The 23,003-nt window shown below is 39.9% G+C and overlaps 1 protein-coding gene across 2 annotated transcripts; it reads left to right on the top strand.

Annotated features, from left to right (window-relative positions):
• Positions 1–17,763: 17,763 nt before the first annotated feature.
• Positions 17,764–20,749, top strand: LOC119894179 (nuclear factor 7, ovary-like). 2 transcript variants are annotated; one of them, XM_038706757.1, is made up of 2 exons: positions 17,764–17,914; positions 18,683–20,749. In XM_038706757.1, exon 2 carries the CDS (start codon positions 18,692–18,694, stop codon positions 20,333–20,335), a length of 1,644 nt encoding a protein of 547 aa, XP_038562685.1. In that variant the 5' UTR covers positions 17,764–17,914; positions 18,683–18,691; the 3' UTR covers positions 20,336–20,749. The 2 variants fall into 2 exon arrangements, with proteins under 2 accessions (XP_038562685.1, XP_038562686.1); XM_038706758.1 differs by lacking the exon at positions 17,764–17,914 and adding an exon at positions 18,002–18,255.
• Positions 20,750–23,003: the final 2,254 nt, after the last annotated feature.

The following is a 23,003-nucleotide window of genomic DNA, read 5'->3' as shown; positions in this document are numbered from 1 at the left end:
GCGTGGCTGAGCAATTGACTGAACATCTTAACAGAAGCCCTTTTAAACTGCACTCCATGCAATTTGGCTTTAGAGCCAATCACTCCACTGAGACAGCAAATTGTTTCTTTGTGGAAAACATCAAGTCAAAATTGGACAAAGGAGGCATAGTTGGGGCAATTTTCTTAGATCTGAAAAAAGCTTTTGACACTGTCAACCATGAAATACTCATCCACAAAATGTCTTATTTTAATTTCTCAACCAGTGTTACTGACTGGATGAGATCTTATCTGTCAAATAGAGTACAGTATGTGAGAGTTAATGATGAGACATCACCACCCCTGAGGAACGAACTGGGTGTACCCCAGGGATCTGTCCTGTGCCCTGTTTTGTTCAGCATTTACATAAATGACCTGCCATTAGTGTGCACTGGATGTGAGGTGCAGATGTATGCTGATGATACAGTCATATATGTTCACGCGAAAACTAAAGCCCAAGTTGTTGCCAAGCTCAACGATACAATGGTACATGTACGTAAATGGCTTACTGGCTCACAGCTGAATCTCAATGTTAAGAAAACAGTATGTATGTTTTTTAGTAAAAGCAAAACTGTATCTCATTGTGAACCCAATGTCTGTGTGTCTGGGGAGGTCATTCAAACAGTTACACAGTTCAAATATCTAGGCATTATTCTTGACTCTACTCTATCATTTAAACATCAGGTGAGAAAGGTAGTGCAAATAACCAAATATAACCTAGCGAACTTTAAGTATATAAGGAACTGTTTGACAACACCTGTAGCAAAGCTATACATGACAACTATGATAATTCCTCACCTAACATATTGTATGACAAGCTGGACCCAGGTATGCAGTACAACACTAAGGCTTATTTTATCACTTTACAAACAAGCACTTAAAGTATTGGACAAAACCCCCCAATTTTACCATCACTGTAACATTCTTAATACTTATAACCTACTCAATTGGGAAAATATTTTAAAACACAGTGATGCATGCCTAATCTTTAAAATCATTAATGGGAAGGCTCACCCACCACTCTGTACTTTTATACAGCAGAAGTCATCTAGCAGCAGAACCACAAGGTCTGCCTTAAGAGGGGACTGTGTAGTCCCTCGTAGGTCTAGTTCCTTTGGCCAATTATGCTTTTCTGTGAGAGCCTCTAAACTATGGAACCAATTGCCTGTGGATATTAGAAATTCCACCTCATACCATACATTCTCACACCATCTTAAGGTCTGGCTTTTGAGCATACAAAAATGTGAACACCTCTCAGAATAATAATGTATGTCTGTCTCTATATTTTAGCTGTCCTGTAACTTTTGGTATATGTATGCTAAATAGATGGTTAGATGGTAACTTTATTAATGCCCTAACAGTTGTATGGCTGTATGGTTATATGTTATATGTTTTATGATGTTATGTTTTAATGGAGCCAGTGCTATGGCATTATGTTTTATTGTTGTATATCAATTGCTGTGTGATTTAATGTGTTTGTTTTTTTTTTTGTTTGTTTTTTTTGTTTTTTTTTTTATTTATTTTTTTTGTTTGTTTCTTTTAAGCTATTATGTGCCTAGTATAACATCTTGCCAATGGACTACAGTTGAAAATTAGCCTGCTGGCTAACACTGGCACATTTACAGAAATGTTTATTAATGTGCACTGTCCTTAAATAAATAAATGAAATGAAATGAAATGTCCAGACTTTTACTTTTATTGTAAAGTAACAGCAAAAGTATTCATTTTAGAAACATGCACTTTATGCACAGGCTATCCTACAATTATAATAATGTTAATTCAACAATTTTTAAATGCTAGCGTTAATATGCAATACTATGGAATGTCTGGTGTAAGTTTAACGTTACCCAGTAACAGTTAACATAGCCTACACTAATATCTATAAAAACGTATTTTTATATACAGTCTATGATAAAAACTGTTCACCTCTGAAGTAGAGAAGACTCTTTTTGTCCGTCTTCATTCAAAATTCTGTTGAACTGGGCGTTCATTCTGTCTCTGATTTCACTTATTCTTCTTTGAAATCTTCTGCCTCTCTCCGACATGTCTGTTCATCTACCATCTCAAAAGAGTGGACTGAGAATGAAAAGCCACGGAAAACCGCGAAAATAAACAATTATGTTTGTTTCCTCATTCTTGCTGTCTCATTTTTAAAGCAATTCTCTGTGAGAATATGTTAATGGTTAGGATTATTTCCATTTTCAGTCATTATTATTATTATTTCCAATATTATTTAGGCTAGGCCTATGCGCTGTAGCCTTGGTCTAACTCTGCTGAGGAACAACCACCTGGTCAAATATCTATGTATTAAAAACCTTTATAATATGATTATATTACAAACTTTTGGAAATATTTATTTAGAAAGTCACACATTAAATAGTTATTCTTTAAAAATCTTATAACCACATGTTAGGTTACCTATCTGCAATGTTTAGCTGTGTTCAATGTTCAATGGTCACATGACAACATGGTTGTAAAATGAAATGTTTGTAACTCCCTTCTGGTACATAGCAGGCAGTACAATCATAGAATGGTAAACAGAAATAAACTAAAAACCGTAGCTTGAGTTTAAAGCTCTTCTGCCGTCTGGTGGTGTGACAGCAGAAACATGTCTGTCTTCTATCTAGATGATATCAATAATCCAGGCGTGATGAGATGAAGGCGTGTGAAATGGTCTTGGTGTCCTTAAAAGTTAACATAGATTGAATTTTTGCTATATTTCTAAGTTGATAAAAACATGATTGAACAAGCTTTGTGGTGTGCTGCTCGAAATTTAAATTACTATCAAACCAAACACCAAGGTTCTTTGCCACAGGCTTAATGTGATTTACTAGGGAACCAGCAGATGGCAGTATTTGATTTGCCATCTGCTGAGACCCGATGACCAGGATTTCTGTTTTGTCTGAGTTCAGCTGGAGGAAATTATTTGACATCCATTTTTTAACTTCACAAAGGCAGTTGTTAAGTGAACTCAGCATTCCAGGGTCTGTGGATCTGACGGGCAAGTATATTTGTGTGTCATCAGCATAAATATGAAAAGAAATGCCATGTTTATGGATAATATGTCCAAGGGGAAGCAGATACAAGGAAAACAAAATGGGTCCTAAGACCGACCCCTGAGGCACACCATATTTAACTGGACCGAAAGGGGAGACATGGTTGTTTACAGACACGCAAAACTTCCTATTTGACAGGTAGGATGAAAACCATTCTAGGGCAGAACCAGAGATCCCCACCAGTGCCTCAGTCTGTCTAACATGATGTTGTGATCAATGGTGTCAAAAGCAGCACTAAGGTCCAGGAGTACCAGGACTGAGCACATGCCTTCATCAGCAGACATTAAAAGGTCATTGGTGACTTTAAGCAGGGCAGTCTCAGTGCTGTGGTACTTCCTGAAACCAGACTGAAACTTTTCAAATAATTTGTTATTTTCCAGTACAGTGAGCAGCTGTTTGGACACAATTCTTTCTAAAATCTTTGCAATAAAAGGCAGTTTTGAAATTGGTCTAAAATTATGTGGGAGGGAGGGATCTAAACCAGGTTTCTTTAAAAGTGGGTTCACACAAGCCGTTTTAAAATAATCAGGGACACAACCAGTAGATAGGGAGCTGTTGAAAACAGAGATCAAATGGGGCCCAACAGAATCTTTTACTTTCAGTAAACATTTTGTAGGTATTACATCAAGTGGGCTGGAGGACACTCTCTTTTGTGATACTGTTTTTAAAAGGCTATGAGTGTGTTTAGGCTACAGTCTCAAAAGATAGCCTAGGCCATAAGAAGCTATATTTCAAAAACTCACAGTTCAAAATCATGCCCTATATATTCACTAATATTACACTTGCTGTTTACCTATCTCATTCCTCAGAGTGATTAGACTGTGTGTTAGAAGTGTTAGACCTAATGTAGGGTACACCTACCTATGATTTCTCCTGAAACGAAAGGTGCAGAAGGATTGTTGTCTTCTCCATTCCTGTCGGAGAAGTTATTCGCACAATGAGGGTGTGTATTTGCGAATTTGAACTAGCCTTCAGTATAGTTGGTGCTACAGGTAGTAATGCCATAATAATGACAATATAGCGACAAATAGCCTATCTATGTACATGTTAATTTTTCATTCATTCATTCTTGTCAAAGATACCTGCCGAACTATTTAATAAACCAATCAATGTCAAGTATAGGGAGACGCAGTGGGGAGATGCAGCGCACTTAGATGATGACGACAGGACACAAGTCTGTCACTTAAAGTCTTTTAGTGCGGTCGCAGAAGGTGTGAAACTAAACCAAAACTAAGTTCGGACCTTGGTGCTTTGTTGGTTCTGTCCCTAAATTTCTTATGGCTGTGAATAGGGTTGTAAAAAGATGGGCTATATGAATATATCAAATAGGCTATCTAGCCAAACTAGTAGCCTACTTACACTATATCTAAATGTTCTATGTTAAGAAAATGTAAAGATTACATTTTAGAGCTGCCCCATGTAACTTAATAAAAACATCAGCCCCACAGTTGTAGTTATTATTGTTTGCAAAAACAGATGTAAACAGGAGTATCAAATCACAAATCAAAAAAATATAGGCCTATAAATGTTTTACTGCAGCCGAAACATGAATTACACTGCATTAGGTGGTTTATTTGAAAAGAGTATACATGTGCTGATTAAGGCCATATGTCTATTTCAACAAGTATGTAAAGACATTTTTGGGTTATGTTCAATGTCAGCGGGAGATTTGTACCACCTCGAGTTGTCATTAACTAGCTTTAGGCCTGACTGCCCTGTGTGCTTTGAAATGTTATCATTTACAGTTAGCAGTAGCTACACTATAATGTATTGTATGATTAAACTTCCAGTGATAGGCTATAATGCCTCATAAATGGTACACTACATATCTATGTACAGTGAGGAAAATAAGTATTTGAACACCCTGCTATTTTGCAAGTTCTCCCACTTAGAAATCATGGAGGGGTCTGAAATTGTCATTGTAGGTGCATGTCCACTGTGAGAGACATAATCTAAAAAAATAATAATCCAGAAATCACAATGTATGATTTTTTAACTATTTATTTGTATGATACAGCGGCAAATAAGTATTTGAACACCTGAGAAAATCAATGTTAATATTTGGTACAGTAGCCTTTGTTTGCAATTACAGGTCAAACGTTTCCTGTAGTTTTTCACCAGGTTTGCACACACTGCAGGAGAGATTTTGGCCCACTCCTCCACACAGATCTTCTCTAGATCAGTCAGGTTTCTGGGCTGTCACTGAAAAACACGGAGTTTGAGCTCCCTCCAAAGATTCTCTATTGGGTTTAGGTCTGGAGACTGGCTAGGCCACGCCAGAACCTTGATATGCTTCTTACAGAGCCGCTCCTTGGTTATCCTGGCTGTGTGCTTCGGGTCATTGTCATGTTGGAAGACCCGGCCTCGACCCATCTTCAATGCTCTAACTGAGGGAAGGAGGTTGTTCCCCAAAATCTTGCAATACATGGGGGGTCATCCTCTCCTTAATACAGTGCAGTCGCCCTGTCCAATGTGCAGAAAAACACCCCCAAAGCATGATGCTACCACCCCCATGCTTCACAGTGGGGATGGTGTTCTTGGGATGGTACTCATCGTTCTTCTTCCTTCAAACACGGTTAGTGGAATTATGACCAAAAAGTTCTATTTTGGTCTCATCTGACCACATGACTTTCTCCCATGACTCCTCTGGATCATCCAAATGGTCATTGGCACTATGAAAGACATACTTTGTAATCTATTAAAATTCTGTCCCTCTTTTCCCTTTTAAATTCTTCCATCCAACTATCCACTAGATACAACGTGGATGGCACCGCTCAGATGACTGGGAAGCCTATCTGTCCCCATCTCTTAAAAGAAGAGTATCACCACAGCAGCCCCACTGTGCACATCAAGCCAGCCAGTTAAAGAGCTGAAGTTCAAACAGCGCCAAGAACTGAAGGTTTTGCCCAAGAACTTCCACTCATCCTACGATGGACTGGACCACTAGTGATGCCCGTCAGCAGCTGGAGCCTCACGCAGACGCACACACACTGATGTACATAGGCTATATTGGTTACAGTTGTTCATTAAAATTAGCGTAATTATTTTTTGGAATTTTTTTTTTAATACCTTTACTGGTTTTAATGGTTTTAATATAATTCCTAATTGTTCAAAGTATTAAGTCAAATATCTAGTAGTAGTAAAGACTCCAATCAATTGTCTCTCACAAATAGTCTGACAGATTCGTCATCCTGGTTGTTCATAATTATGTTCTAATAAAATTTTATATAATTTAGGCAGATGGCCGCCCACCCTGAGCCATGGTTCTGCTCGAGGTTTCTGCCTCTTAAAAGGAAGTTTTTCCTTGCCTCTGTCGCCTAGTGCTGCTCTTGGTGGGAACTGTTGGGCTTCTGTAAATATCATCACAGAGTACGGTCTAGACCTGATCTTTTATGAAAAGCGCTGTGAGATAACTGTTGTTGTGATTTGGCGCTATTGAATTGAATTGAAAAATGAATTGGGATGAACTTTGGGATGTAATTTTGAATGTTGTGTGGTTTACACAGTAAAATAAATTTTAACCTTACTGATTAAACTGATTTCATTTTGTCATTATCAGCCAACATTATTCACAATGTAAAGATAGCTTATTGATGATTAACATGATTTCAAAACATGCTTCTTATTATTTAGCTTAGGTATTATCAGAAGGTATGCTTTCACAAAGAGTTCAGGTAACCTTTCTCAAATATGTCCATTTTTGGAGGAAAGCAATGCAGCGTTTTTTTTAAAGCAAGCATCTTAATAGCCTGCAGATGCCTTTTCAGAATCAGAATGAGCCTTATTGTCAAGTAGTGTTTTATACATACGAGGAATTTGCTGGTGTGATAAGGTGCTACACGTAGACAAACATCAACATAAATAAATGTGGAAATATATAAATATGGAATAAGGAAAGTTTTTGTAGCAGCTTGTGTAGTGTAGTGTTTTGGGGTAACATATATATATTATTGCAGGAGTCCGGAAGGATAGCTTTGGATAAATAAATAAAAAGTTTCCAGCCAGGGAATAAATGACAAGCTGTGTTTTGTCTGAATGGACTGAAACACACGTTTGTGTCACGTTGCCTTTGGCCTGGATTTAGGATGACATGGTAAAACAAAGCTTTGTAGAAACAAGGGTAGGCTCGCTATCAACAGTACACAGACTGAAGGGGTCATAAAAAGACAATTGAGGCTTAAACTGTTCACTGATGTAAAGATAGTTGTTCCACTTATGGTGATTTCTTACTTTCTTTGCGTTTGTATGTTCTATTTTAGGAGATACTTTAATCTGACAATGATGATAAATAAAATGCAAATTAATTATTTATGTCAAATTTGATCTAAAATCATCAATCAATAGATGTTACAAGCTATAACCTAGAGTAGCTCAAATTTTAGTAAATGTAGTTAATTTACTTGATCAGTCTGGGACTTTTGTGTTGAGTTTTTCATGTTTGTCTGTAGTTACTTTCTTCCTATGGGTGGCTACGATCACAGTAAAGTAGATCAGTGCTGAATTAGTGTGGTCTGTTCTTCTTCTGTACTGATTGGGTGGCAACAGTTCAAATTTAGTGGCTGTAAAATCCACAGGGCGGAGCTCATTATCATTTTAGAAAACGCCTTTTTTTACGCCGTTTGTTTAGTAAAACGCCGTTTTGTAAACTAAACGCCGCTTTTTACGGCGTGCCAAAATAAAACGGCGTTTTTCGCAGCGTTTTTATACGCAAAACGCCGTTTTAAACGCCGTTTTGTTAGCAAAACATGCTACAAGAGTGACGTTTTTCTGGCACTAATGGCTTGCCATAGACAGGAGGAGAGAGCGTACGGCGAATGTGCCGGCTTGAAGGCGGATCCGCCCCACAGTCCTCTGCTATCTGGGTAATTAGCATTAGGTGTGTTAGCATGCTCTTGTCCACTGTTTTGGGTCCACTGTAAAGTGGTGTCATCCCCACATAGTCCATTCACTTCCAGAATCACTTCCAACCTGTGGGTCTTGGTTTCCAGCACAGTAATTTTCTGTAGAAGTTTGTAGAAGTCGTCCGTGGAGAAGGGGGGCATCTTGTTGCTAATTAGCATTAGCTATAACTCCAGTTACTGCAGTACAGGTTAGTGTTATTGATAGGCCGCACTCACATAGCACTAAGATCATAAAAGTTTTTAAAGTATGGTAAGAGCCAACTTTATCTGACAGTCCCAGTGATTTAAAAGTATCCAAGAGCTGCTGATTTCTAGCAGGAGGAAAAAAAGAGAGTTTAAGCAAAAGAATGCAAGGAGAGGCAAGAGCAAGCAGCAAAGCGTCTGCACTGTTAGAAAGCAGGAAGTCAAAAGAAAATAATTACCAGTGGAGGTATAACTTTCTCTTTTTCCCTCCACACAACTAAAAGAGCTGACAGACGTGTAAAGGTCACCTGAGGTCGTCGTGTCCTCAGCAGCACATTTGACACTTTAATACAAACACACCTGTCGTCATGAACAAACTGCAGTCTGTGTTTTATTAAAGCGTCTCTTTTATCAACAGACGCTGGTGATTCTTCTTTCTGTGAATGAAGTAGTTCAAACTAGCTCCACCTCGACCAATGACAACATTAAAGTACCGCTTACATATTAATATATCAATAATAATGATCAATACTATAATAGTAAAACACTGACAGTAGCCACTCTGCATCAGTACTTTTACTTTTGATACTTTAAATACATTCTGTTTACTTTTACTTGGACGCAGGACTTTTACCTGTAATGGAGTATTTTTATACTGTGGTACTGCTACTTTTACTTCAGTATATGAGTTGAATCCTTCTTCCATCGCTGGTTACTGCCTGTAAATATTTAGTGAACACATTTCTACAAAGGAGCAGCTGGTTGGAGGAATGTGTTTTCATTTAGTGACGCATAAACCTGCAGGAGGTTTGCAGTGTGATCAGCTGCTGCAACTGGCTGCTGTCACTGTTGTTTTAACTTTTCACTCTGAAGCAGTTTAACAGTCGTTCGCTGCTTCAGAGTCCAAAATCATCAACAGTTCACTTCATCATGTGTTCATCAGTTCATATTGTTGTCTGAATGTCTGCTGACAGTCGGAGAACTCAGCACTGACCTTTGGCTGGTAGGAGTGGCACGACTCCGGCCGCCGCTGCACCTTCTGGGATTTCATCCTGCTGCACTTCACCGTGGGGTTATGTTCACTGCCATTAAGGAAAACAGACCACTCACTGCTGAGGAACATTGTTTGTTTGTAAAAACCTGAATCCAAAGAATATAAGCAGTTTGACTGACAAAGTTCCCAAAAGTTATACCTTACTTTTACACTGAGAGGAGGAGCAACAGTGAAAGAGAGCTGCAACTGTCACATTTCCTCAAGTGAAAGTGAAAGTTTCTCTGAGTGACAGCAGAAACATTCAACTGAATCCATCAGGTTTTTCTCAACAAAACAGCAGAATCTCTGCCAAACCCCCTCTTTGCAGATTCTGATCAATGCGTGTTTACTCCTTTCTTTTCTTTGTGTCACGTTACTACTATTGTATTGGAACCAGTTTATAGGCTTATTTTGTATGTTCTTAGCACCATCTAGTGGTCATTGCAAAAGCTGCTCTGAAGAGGAAGTAAGCTACTTGCAAATAGTCAGGATGACAGGAAGTAGTGTTTAGGAACTTCCTTTTCCACATGGGCTCTTAGAGGAAACATCACAGTTAACAATCCAAACAATCCTGTGTCTTAAAGTCCACCAAACGGCTTCATCCGTAAGTCATCTTCGATATACAGTGGTATTAACATGTTATTATTTCTTGTTTTTGAGTGTAGTCAAAGTATTTATGAATATTGGTAGATGATGTTAGTGTATCGTTGGATTGACATACCTACCTTCAGTAACTGTTGTGTTAGTATTCTTTCTCTAATAATGTACTAGAGACATTATTTAGTACATATAAGGCCTTTTTGCAGTTTTACAAATTACATATTTTCCTTCATTAAATCCTGCCAAACACAACATCCTGCCTGTTCCTTGGAGAATGCAATGCTGGAGAATATAATGTTAAGCTAGCTGTATAGCTGAAAAACACGTTGCCTACAACAACTTTTAATGAGCATAACTACAACACACCAGTTTTACACCTCTTATCTAATTTATTCTAATAACTGCATTACCTGCCTTCAACACTTATCATCATCACACTCATCAGAAAATAATGTCCCCAGAAATAAGAAGCATTTGAACGTTCCTCAAATGTCTGGATGCCAAAATCTTTTTTTTCTTCTTCTTTATTTTGTCATTTACTCTTTATTACCATTTCTTTTAACGATCACAGATAAATTTGTGCTAACCAATTAATTGGTTTTTCCTGTTCCTCTTCAGGAAGTATGGGAATCACAGACTCATGTAACATGGTAGTTTCATCCACCTTTAGACTCAGTTTCTCAAGATGAGATCGTACTTGTGGGGCATTATCATCCTTTTGCATTAGATCCTTTATTCTGTCTGTATTAGACCTTTGATTTTGTGAACCTTTTTTCTACGTTCCTTTTGTAGTGTTTTAATTTTATTCCCCAAGGCCTTGGAAGTGAGTTTGATTTCTCTCTTTTGTTCATCCATCTCTGAGCCATTGACATCTGAATTTGATTTTGAGCCACTTGTTGCCATTTCCCAATGTACCACAAATCATCCAAGAATCCACCATTTCGATCAATCAATCAATCAATCAATCAATCCACCGCTGCCTCACAAACCACATCCAAAGACCAACAATAAACAACACAAGCAAGCAACAATGCGTCCCCTATGGACAAGTGGCAGTAACCTATTTACACTGTGTTCAAATAAACTACTTACACAGCACAAATTGCCACTAAGTTACTTCATACCGCTTCAGTTGCTGTTGCGGCCGGGTCTTTATCCTCTGAGCGGTAATGAATGAACCGCCATCCAATACAGCGGAGCTCCAAACATTTCCGCGTTTCCTCTGATATCCAAATCGTTCCGTTGTGATCCAGCTATTTTCTGTAGAAGAACACTCTGGTTTAATACATTTCTGTTGAATAAATATGGCGGCTGTAGACAACTGAAAACACTGTGACGCGCAAAAAATAAGTTCCACTCAACGATCTAAGTTCAAGCATTTATTACACTTCAACACATAAAAAATACAACTGGCACTGCAGTTACCAAGTCATAAAAATTGCGAGTGCGGTCAACAGAAAGTGTTTGCTCCCAGGCTCACCCCCTCTCTCTGTCAAAGCCCCCAAAAACCAGGTGAACAGGTGAAGCAAACAAATAGACCACTATCACTTCCGCCCATAACAATGATGGACACGCCCACCACCTACAATCCGAGTGCAGTGAATAATATGAATGGGACCATAAACATAGAACACATGGGAGACTTACAGGTGGCTCCTACACGTACCTTGATTTAGGAGTGTTCAGAAATCTGTAAGACCATTTTCAGGAAGTACGGGAGTATGAAAGGACAGCCAGGAAAATTGCAGACTACAGGAACCATTTACGATTCAACCTGAGATGCCGACAACACAAACTTATTCCCAACAGCCTACACTTAGGCTCCACGGTAAAAGGACACAGAGCCGGAATAATCCTGGAGAAAGCCCAACACCAGCTACTGAACGAGAGAGTGAGACAGATACACTTCACAATTGAAGCCCTGAACAAAGAAATGGACAACATACACCACAAACTACAAACATATCTGCCCAGTACAGCACTGGGAAAGGTCATGGACTTCATCAAGAAAGCACAGCTATCTCAGCACAACAAGAGCAAAGAAAGGCAGACCCGGAAATTCCAAAACCTACAGTCCAGAGCGAGCTGCACTAACAGAACAGGAGAGTTGTCTTGGAGGAGAAAGGACAATAACCCCACAACACTTGAAACAGACAACAGATGGGTGAAAAACTTGTCAGATAGGGAACTCACCCAACCAGAGAAAGACGTTCTGGCCAAAGGATTAAACTTCGCCATTACACCACAGCAACTACCGATAGTAGACCTCATCACAGCCACAGAATCAGCCATTAGGAAAAACAAATTAACAGAAACAGAAGCGGAACAGCTCAGACTAAAGGTATCTGCAGCCCTTTCTAATGCGAAGGCCCACCCTTCCAACCTCACCATCCAAGAAAGGAAGGCTGTGACATCTCTGAGCAAGGACCAAAACAAAGGAAGCTGACAAAGGAAGATTCACGGTAGCGGACTACCAGAACAAAGTCAACACACTACTAATGGACACAAACACATATGAGACACTGAGACGAGACCCAACCAGCGGATACAAGAAAAAGGCCATAGAATGTCTAGTTACAGAAGGACAACACCATCACCCGTGAACAATATTACCGTTTGTATCCTGGAGAAGCCATTCCATGCATTTATGGACTACCCAAGATACACAAAGAAGGAGCCCCACTCAGGCCAATAATCAGCAGCATTAACTCAGTTACCTACAACATTGCCAAACACATTTCTACCATCTTAGCTCCTTTGGTGGGAAACACGCCTCACCACGTCCAAAACTCTATTGACTTTGTAAACAAAGTTCGAGGACTAAAACTGGATCCAGATGAAACCATGGTATCCTATGACGTGACTTCTTTGTTCAACTGCATCCCCACCATAGAGGCAGTAGAAACCGTTAGGAAACGGCTAACACAAGACAACACCCTGGACAACAGAACTAGCCTCAGCCCTGACCAAATCTGCAAATTACTCGACCTCTGTCTAAACACCACCTACTTCCAGTACAACGGTGGATTCTACAGACAGAAGCATCAACTCCTTCAGAGGAATAGCACCGAGCCACTGGTACAGATATGTGGACGACACCTGGGTCAAAATTAAAAGCCAGGAAGTGCAAGCCTTCACAGAACACATCAACTCTGTGGACAGTAACATCAAGTTCACACGAGAAGATGTTCACAACAACAGTTTGGCCTTCCTGGACTGCGCTGTACACATTGAAGAGGACAGGAGCCTGCAGATTGGTGTTTACAGAAAACCCACACACACAGACCAATACCTACTCTTCGATTCACACCACCCACTGGAGCATAAGCTAGGGGTCATGAGAACACTACACCACAGAGCAGAAAACATACCAACAAGCGCCCAAGCCAGAGAGAAGGAACAGAACCACCTGAAGGGGGCACTTACAGCCTGTGGATACCCTAAATGGACCTTTGTGAAAACAGCCACAAGATCCAAGAAGAACAAAACTACAGGGGAGGAAAAGAAGGTCAAACGCAACAACATTGTGATTCCATACGTGTCTGGAGTATCAGAGAAACTCAGGAGGATTTTCAACAAACACAACATCCCTGTGTTTTTTAAACCCAAGAACACACTAAGACAGATGCTGGTCCACCCCAAAGACCGCACACCCAAACACAAGAAAAGCAATCTAGTGTATGCGGTCCAATGCAGTGAGGAATGCACAGACCTGTATATTGGGGAGACTAAACAACCACTACACAAACGCATGGCTCAACACAGAAGGGCCAACTCCTCAGGTCAAGACTCTGCAGTCTACTTACATCTGAAGGACAGAGGACACTCGTTTGAGGACCACCAGGTGCACATTTTAGACAGAGAAGATGGATGGTTTGAAAGAGGTATCAAGGAAGCATCTACACCAGGGTTGAGAAGCCGTCATTGAACAGGGGAGGGGGTCTACGCCACCACTTATCCCCCACTTACAATGCTGTCCTTTCATCTCTTCCCAGGAAACTCAACAAACGTAACCTATTGGCCTCAGGTGAAGATACCAACGATGGTCGTTCAGTCTTGGCCACAGGTAGTCTTAACGACTGTAACGACTGTCGTCACAGCAACAAGGAACACTAACGAACCAGCGGTATCGATGACCCTGGCAAACGACCCCACTGAGGTTAAATAGCTGAGTTTCCCTGCCAGTCAGTCAGAACTAAAGAAGTCCTTTGGATGAGGGACGAAACGTCTTCCAGTATCTTCAACCAAGTCCAGTTGCCCTTGATTTTTTAACCTTCGTTGGATAAATATTTCACAGATTTCTTGTCCCGACCCATTCGATACCTAGAGCGGAGGTACTGAGGAGGGATATAGTGGATGTTAAGGACCTGTGTTTTTGCTCATTTACTTTACAGCCTGAGTAGGACCTGTATTCATCCAGCACTGACATCAGCAAAGGTAAAGAGTTTGTTGGGCTTGAGAGGTACACAAGAATGTCTTCTGCAAATAAGGCCAATTTATGTTCCCCTGGTGCCAATTTTATACCTTCAATCATGTTCTCCAATCCATTGCGCCAATGGTTCACTAAAAATTGCAAATAGAAGTGGAGTTAACGGGCAGCCTTGTGGATCTCTAACAAAAAACAATCAGTGAGTTCAGCATTAATTTCCAGTCTAGCCGATGGCCTGATGTATAGAGCTTCTAACGTCTTGAAATTTTCCATGACATTAAATAAGAACTAACTGAATCAAAAGCCTTTTCAGCATCCAGGCTTATCAGCATAGCCTGGGTTTTATTTTGATTTAAATGTGTAAATCTTGATCTTTAAGTGTCGGCAGATTTAATTACTTGACTGTTGTCTCCATTTTCTGATCATTGTTGAGGTTGTGAATATGATTTTTCATAATATTCAGTCTTTAATTTCCTTCATTTGGTGGTAGGCTTCTTTAGTTTTGTTTCGAGGTTTGTAAGCCAGTAATTTTGTATATTTGCTTCCATTTTCATAATACTTTTGTTTAGTGAAAATCAGATTCCTTTGAATTTCTTGTGTTTATATTTCTTCAATCTTGTTTCTTTTCCTTATTTCTACTTTACTCTTAGGATCTAATGAGTTCTTATGTTCCATCTCTAGCTTTTTCAATCAACTTAAAGGTGTTTGAGTTTTTCTACTCTTTGTTTCTCAAGAAAATATGTTCAAATATGTGCAATCACCTTCCCTCTCATTACTGCTTTACAAGCATCCCAGAGTACAGAGTACCTCACCATTCTCATTATATAAGAATCTGTTATTTATTTTTCATTATTCATTTTGTTATTTATTTTGTGAACTGTTCGATCGTACGTTTATTCAGTATGCTAGAAATAAATCTTGGTGCCAAATTCTAACCTTTTAATTGTCTGATCATTGTTTATATAACAAGTGTAGATCTGCAGCAGATTCCATGACTGCAGGAGCACAATACGATCTAAGTCTAACAGAGAGAAGCCCATTAATCTGCTGCTGTGGCCCAATCAGAAGGATTCTCCATCTCAGTCTGAAACTCTTATTTTCCTCCTTCTAATGTAATCTGTGAGAAATCTTTCAGAGAGAGAAAAGCTGCTCAACACTTTGGAGAACAGCAGTGAAGTGCAGAGGGATTAGTTGCTGTGATGGATCACAGACTGTATAGAACAGATACATAATGACATGGTTACAGTCACAACGACTCACTGGCAGAGGCAGCAAGTAACTAAGTACTTTTACTGATGGACAGAAGTACAAAAATTAGGTTGCTATACCTTAGACTTTTCCACCACTACATCTAAGAGGAAATATTGTCCTTTTCAGTGAGCATCATCTGTCTAACAACTGGATTTGATGGTTACTTTGCAGATTCACCTTTTACATTCAACATGAAATAAAGTCATATTACTGCTGGTTAATCTCTTAATTTGAAACAACAACTTCGTTTCAGGTAACTGTAGGTGCATTTTTTGAATACCAAATCTAAAAAAAAAAACATCTAAACCCTTGAGTGACTTCATTTAATCCATCAACTCATCTGATGACATGACCCCCCCCCAAAAAAAATAAAACTGAAGATGCAAACTTTTTAATCGACAGCAACAACATGATGCATTTAACTAAAAAAAAATATCCATTAACCCTCCACTCCTCTCCTGCTGCTGCAATGACTGACTGAGAAAGCAGACACTGTTTCTGTGCAACTTCTGATTTAGTCCACTAGGTGTCACTGCCGGCCTTTCCAACACATACAGCTGATCAATAAGTAATATCTAACAACTCACCAGATAAATAAATCAATCAATATCGATCCAGTTGTGTAAAGTATGAACAAAATAATGAGAAAATGTATTTTTCACGTGGCCAAAGTCATTATTTTATTGGTGGCCTGTCCATCCAAAATTTGGCAGCAGCTGCTGTGAATCTGTGTTCCTGCAGTCTGTTAACAGCAGGACGGTCCGACTGACCAATGAAGAGACTTGATGTTAAACAGCTGCTGAATCTGAACGAGCTGCAGACTTTAGTGTCACGTGAGTCTTTGAACGCTGCTTCAGAGGTTTATCAGGTTTAATGTTGGCCTCAAACACATCCGTTATCAGTTGAACGCTCCTGTACATGAACTGTATTTCCTGTTGAAGCCCCGCCCTCCTGTGACCTCACGTAATGACAGAAACATGGAGGTTATATAAACGTATTTACCTTTAACCTTCTGTTGGCCAGCTGTCAGTCATGTGCTGAAGTAAAACTGTATGAAGCTGTAGGAGGCTCGCTCGTCACAATTTGTTGGATGCTTTTTACTGGAGTCACGTTTCCTGGATCTCTACAACTCAGCTGGAAAGTACAACACATGTCCAACAAAGAAGAAGAAGTTTAGAGTAAGTTAACCTGAACGTCTTGTTTTTGACCTTCAGTGGTTTAACTTCTCACCTTGCTGCAGTGATGTACAGGTGTACTCCAGGACCCTGTGACATCACAGGTGGGTGTGGTTACAGGTGCAACAGAGCACATTTTTGTTGGTTTACTGAAAGTTGGATCTGAGACTGTCGACCGTGACGACAATATGCTCCACTAAATAATCTGACTAGAAAAAGAAGTTTAATTTGACCTTTTAGAGAAAATAATTACCAGTGGAGGTATAACTTTCTCTTTTTCCCTCCACACAACTAAAAGAGCTGACAGACGTGTAAAGGTCACCTGAGGTCGTCGTGTCCTCAGCGGCACATTTGACACTTTAATACAAACACACCTGTCGTCATGTACAAACTGCAGTCTGTGTTTTATTAAAGCGTCTCTTTTATCAACAGACGCTGGTGATTCTTCTTTCTGTGAATGAAGTAGTTCAAACTAGCTCCACCTCGACCAATGACAACATTAAAGTACCGCTTACATATTAATATATCAATAATAATGATCAATACTATAATAATAAAACACTGACAGTAGCCACTCTGCATTAGTACTTTTTACTTTTGATACTTTAAGTACATTCTGTGTACTTTTACTTGGACGCAGGACTTTTACTTGTAATGGAGTATTTTTATACTGTGGTACTGCTACTTTTACTTCAGTAAATTAGTTGAATCCTTCTTCCATCGCTGGTTACTGCCTGTAAATATTTAGTGAACACATTTCTACAAAGGAGCAGCTGGTTGGAGGAATGTGTTTTCATTTAGTGACGCATAAACCTGCAGGAGGAAGAGTGTGATCAGCTGCTGCACCTTCTGGGATTTCATCCTGCTGCACTTCACCGTGGTGTTATGTTCACTGCCATTAAGGAAAACAGATCACTCACTGCTGAGGAACATTGTTTCAACATTTTTATAGTAGTTGAAATATTATACCTGAGTTTTGGTGCTGATAGCAAAATTACTTTTTAAAAACCTGAATCCAAGGAATATAAGCAGTTTGACTGACAAAAGACAAAGTTCCCAAAAGTTATACCTTACTTTTACACTGAGAGGAGGAGCAACAGTGAAAGAGGAGAGCTGCAACGTCACATTTCCTCAAATCAAAGTTAAAGTTTGTCTGAGCAACAGCAGAGCTGCAGTCGAGACAAGTCTCTCTGTTTCTCTCTAAAGAAACTTTCAACTGAATCCATCAGGTTTTTCTCAACAAAACAGCAGAATCTCTGCCAAACCCTGGTGAGTACACGGCCCTACAAGCCCAAAATGCACTGACTCAGTATTTGGTCAAAGTTTAGTTCAAACCAGAATCTGACTGTTTTACATCTGTTTTCCCAGATAAAAGATATGATGTCAGAGATTTGTGTTAGTGTTGAAACAGTAAATATTATCAGCTGTACTTGTTTGGCAGAGACTCTGCTGTGTTGTTAAGTCAGTTTAACTTTTCTTTTCCTGAGAATCAGAGTTGTCTCGACTGCAGGTCTGCTGACACTCAGACTAAAGTTTAGTTTCATTTTGATCATGTGACACTTAAACTCTCGTGGTTTTCCAGTGCTGCTCCACCTCTTTCTGCTCTGCAGGTGAGGTTTTGTTGCCCTTCAGATTTGACCTGATTAGTGATGTTTTTCTTTTGGTAGAAGATGAATTTAGTTTGGAGCAAAGCACTGAAGGCTTTAAAGGGCACGTTGTGGTTACTGGAGACTTTTCACAGTTTAATTTTATTTTTCTTATACTGGAGTCTACAGCATGCTCTAACAGTCAAACAACAGAACAAAAGAGGTCAACACACGTAGGAACATCCTGTATCTATGGATCAGTGGCTACAACACTCCCTTTACAGCAAACTTCACTTTTCAACCTTTTCACATGACATGTAACCTACAGAAGGAGTTTCCACAAAGGACACAATGACTCTTTGCTCAAAGTTTAAGATAGTTCAAGTATCTTCAACCAAGTCCAGTTGCCTTAATTTTAACTGTCCATTTTTTCCTCACTTGTTGTCCTCAGAGTGTGGATATGTCTGCTGCCAGCTGTCTGCTGACTGAAGATCAGTTTCTGTGCTCCATCTGTCTGGATGTGTTCACTGATCCAGTCAGCACACCATGTGGACACAACTTCTGTAAAACCTGCATCACTGAACACTGGAATATTAATGTCCCGTATCAGTGTCCCAGCTGTAAAGAGGTTTTCTACTCAAAACCTGAGCTGCAGGTCAACACTTTCATCTCTGAGATGGCTGCTCAGTTCAGACAGTCAGCTCAACAGAAAGCCAGCAGCAGCAGCTCAGAGCAACAAGCTGCCAAACCAGGAGAAGTTCCCTGTGACGTCTGCACTGGAACCAAACTGAAGGCCCTGAAGTCCTGCCTGGTGTGTCTGGCCTCCTACTGTGAGACTCACCTGGAGCCTCATCTGACAGCTTCACGCCTGAAAAAACATCAGCTGATCGACCCTGTGGAGAACCTGGAAGGCAGGATGTGTACGAAGCACGATAAACTGCTGGAGCTGTTCTGTAAGACCGACCAGATGTGTGTCTGCATGCTCTGCACTGTTTTAGACCACAAGACACATGATGTTGTTCCTCTGAAAGAAGAATATGAAGGAAAGAAGGCCGAGCTGGGGAAGACAGAGGCTGAAACTCAGCAGATGATCCAGAAGAGACGACTGAAGATTCAGGAGATCAAACGCTCAGTGGAGCTCAGTAAGGAAGATGCAGACAGAGAGATAGCAGGTGGTGTTCAGGTCTTCAGCGCTCTGAAGGAGTCTGTTGAGAGAAGCCAGGCCGAGCTCATCGACACGATCAAAGAGAAGCAGAGAGAGACAGAGAAACAGGCTGAAGGCTTCATCAAAGAGCTGGAACAGGAAATCTCTGAGCTGAAGAAGAGAAGCTCTGAGGTGGAGCAGCTCTCACGCTCTGAAGACCACCTCCACCTCCTCCAAAGCCTCCCGTCCCTGAACGCTGCTCCACCCACCAAGGACTGGACAGAAGTCAGCGTCCGTCCACCTTCATATGAGGGGACTGTGAGGAGAGCTGTGAATCAGCTGGAGGAGACGCTCAGTAAACAGATGAAGAAGCTGCTTGAGGCCGAGCTGAAGAGGGTCCAGCAGTATGCAGTGGATGTGACACTCGATCCTGATACAGCACATCCCAACCTCATCCTGTCTGATGATGGAAAACAAGTTAAACATGGTGATATAAAGAAGAATCTCCCAGACAATCCAGAGAGATTTGATTATTGTGTTAATGTCTTATCAAAGCAGAGTTTCTCTTCAGGAAGATTTTACTACGAGGTTCAGGTTAAAGGAAAGACTAAGTGGGATTTAGGAGTGGCCAGAGAGTTGATCAACAGGAAGGGAGAAATCACAGTGAAGCCTCAGAAAGGTTACTGGACGATATGTTTGAGGAATGAAAATGAGTATGAAGCTCTTGCTGACCCTCCAGTCTGTCTCTCTCTGAAGTCTCAGCCTGAGAAGGTGGGGGTGTTTGTGGATTATGAGGAGGGTCTGGTCTCCTTTTATGACGTTGATGCTGCAGCTCTTATCTACTCCTTTACTGGCTGCTGCTTCACTGAGAAACTCTACCCATTCTTTAGTCCTTGTATAAACGATGGTGGTGAAAACTCTGCCCCTCTGATCATCTCTGCTGTCAATCACACTGAGTAGAAAAACCATTTGATTTTCTATATTTAATGTAATAAATGTATATTTGTTGCTGATGTACTCTCTACACTTTGATGTTGTTTCTGTAAATGTTTTTCTTTGATGTGTCACGTTGCTACAACACATCAATTTTACCGCTCTGATTGATTTTATCTAATGTCGTCTAATTTATTCTAATAACTGCATTACCTGCCTTCAACACTGTGAAATCATCAGAAAACAATGTCCTCAGAAATAAGAAGCATTTACACGTTTCTTATGTCTGGCTGCCAAATTCTAAACTGTTTATATTCTGATCATTGTTTCTATAAGAAGTGTTGCATACTGGCCCAAATTACTGAGGAGCAGTTTATAAATGAGACAAAAGTCTTTTGTTTTTCTCTCTTTTTCTTTTAAATAAACAAAAGCAAAATAATGTTTTCATTGTCTGATTAAGTTATTTTGTTTTTGATTGGTATCAAAGCTGAAAAACAGCTGATGGTGTTTCTAATGACACCAAATCATGTGATTAAAAACAACATCAGCTGTTCTCAGACGTGACTCGAGCTGACGAGCTCCAATCCCCCATCACATCTGAGACAGTCTGCAGTGGAAGATAATGTGGTGTTATTTAAGGTTTGAGTTGTGTTTGAGCAGCTGATATGAACACAAAACCAGAGCTACTGGTTTGTAGAGAATAAATGACACCTGAGGACGCCCTCTAGTGGAGTTCATAACAAACTGCAGCCTGTGGCCACATGAGGACGCGCTCTGAATAACTACACAGTCTGATGCTGCAGCAGATTACATGACTGCAGGAGCTCAATGAGATCTAAGTCTAACTGGTACAAGTACTCTGTCTAATATCACTGATGAGCTTTTTATGTGTTTTGTAGTTTTTTTATTCTCATTCTAAAATCTGCAACTTTACTTTGAGTTAAGAAGTATTGTACTTTTAAAAAGGTAGAATCAGAGAGAAGCCCATTAATCTGCTGCTGTGGCCCAATCAGAAGGATTCTGAGGCAGGCAGGAAGTAACTAAGTACATTTACTGACATATAAAAGTAAAAAAATCAGGTTGCTATACTTTAGATTTTCCCACCACTACATCTAAGAGGAAATATGGTACTTTTTACTGCACTACATCTGTCTGTCATAGGCTACAGCTACATAGGGTTTGTATTAGCCTGTTAAGCCCAGGCTAATACAAACCCATTCTCATTCAGAGATATACTTCACATTACTGCAATACTAGTATTAGTGACAATAACGCAGCTCCGTCACAGTTAATGTTATAGGAACAGTCAGTCTGTCTGTCATATCAACTACATAGCTGTAATAGTTACAGCTATGAACAGTGCTAAACCGTCATCATAACTACACACTAGAGATGAAATTGGACTAAGGTTAAACTGTTTCCTACAGACTGGCCAGCAGAGGAGTTTCCTGCCAGGCTGACAGAAGACAACAGAGAACTCCTCCTCAAGTACAGCTTTGTACTTAGCTGTTGAACTCATGTGAATACTGCTATTAACAATGTTTTCTTTTTTTGTTTCTTCGTGTATTTTTCTGTAACATAAAGTAGACGTTATTTCCCACTTTTACCACAAGAGGCAGTATACTGTTTAGCGACTCATTTTAGGAGCAGTCACTGTAACGTTGGTGCTTTGCTGTGAGTCACCGCTGAATCTAACATTACAGACCATGTTTGACTGTCTGTACAGTCTGTGAATCCTTTCAGTAGTTTTCTTTGCCCCACGCTGAAGCAGAAATCATTCGTTAGATTAATCGACTAATTGAAAAACCAATCGTTAGATTAATCTATTCTAAAAATAATTGTAATGCATGGAAATGTAATGGAAAGAATAAATCATCAGGTACCTACTGATAACAACAAACAAAGTTCATTACAGTGTATTACACAGTCAGTGCTCATTACAAAACCCACAGTCCAACCACCAATAATTAAGTCATTATCTCAAATGTCCACAAGAGTCCATTTCTTCTAAAACCTCCTCTTCTGAATTCCAGCAAGCAAACGAGAAACTAAGTTTGACTTTAAATACAAACGCTGGCACTCCGGTTGGTGCTGCTGCAGCGCACTGGCTGTTACTCAGGATGGACTGGGCCTCGTCCACTCAGGAGGTTGGTTTGAAAGTAACAGTGACTCTGTCGTGTTTTACAGATCATCTGAGTGACCTGATGAAACTCATGTTTGAGGTGTTTCCGGACCCACCAGACTCACAGGTGACTCTGTCATGCTTCAGTCAAGCAAAAGCAAAGCAAAGGCCTGAAGACACCACAGCGGCCAGCAGCATCAGGAAAATCTAAGCATCCCCAGGAAGATGCGTCATGATGACCACTGTGACCCGGATGGGACATGATCTGGACAGTTTCTCTAAATGTTATGGCTTTGCTACTTTGTGCATTATAATAAAAATATATATATTTTCTATTTCACTGGCCATGAATAAAGTGCTTTATTTTTGAGGTTTTGGTGTTTTTTAAATTTACTATTATGGGACCAGTGGTTTTACAAAGATATCATGTTATCACAAAGCGTTGATGAAAAACTTTTACTAATGGTACTCAATGAGTCTGTAAGCAAGACATTTCTTATTTCACACACTTTATTATAGTGTTGACAGATCACAATATAAATTATTGGGCTTGACAGGCTAATACAAACCCTA

Source organism: Micropterus salmoides, unplaced genomic scaffold, assembly GCF_014851395.1.
Source record: "Micropterus salmoides isolate LMB-PRFRI ecotype aquatic unplaced genomic scaffold, ASM1485139v1 Ms_hic_scaffold_8, whole genome shotgun sequence".
Taxonomy (NCBI): Eukaryota; Metazoa; Chordata; class Actinopteri; order Centrarchiformes; family Centrarchidae; genus Micropterus; species Micropterus salmoides.
Note: the sequence above shows the minus strand (reverse complement) of the source record. Positions and strands in the feature narration are given on the sequence as shown.

What these genes read in the sequence shown, in the direction of transcription:
- LOC119894179 (XM_038706757.1), top strand. Translation starts at nt 18,692, where the DNA reads ATGTCTGCTGCCAGCTGTCTGCTGACTGAAGATCAGTTTCTGTGCTCC.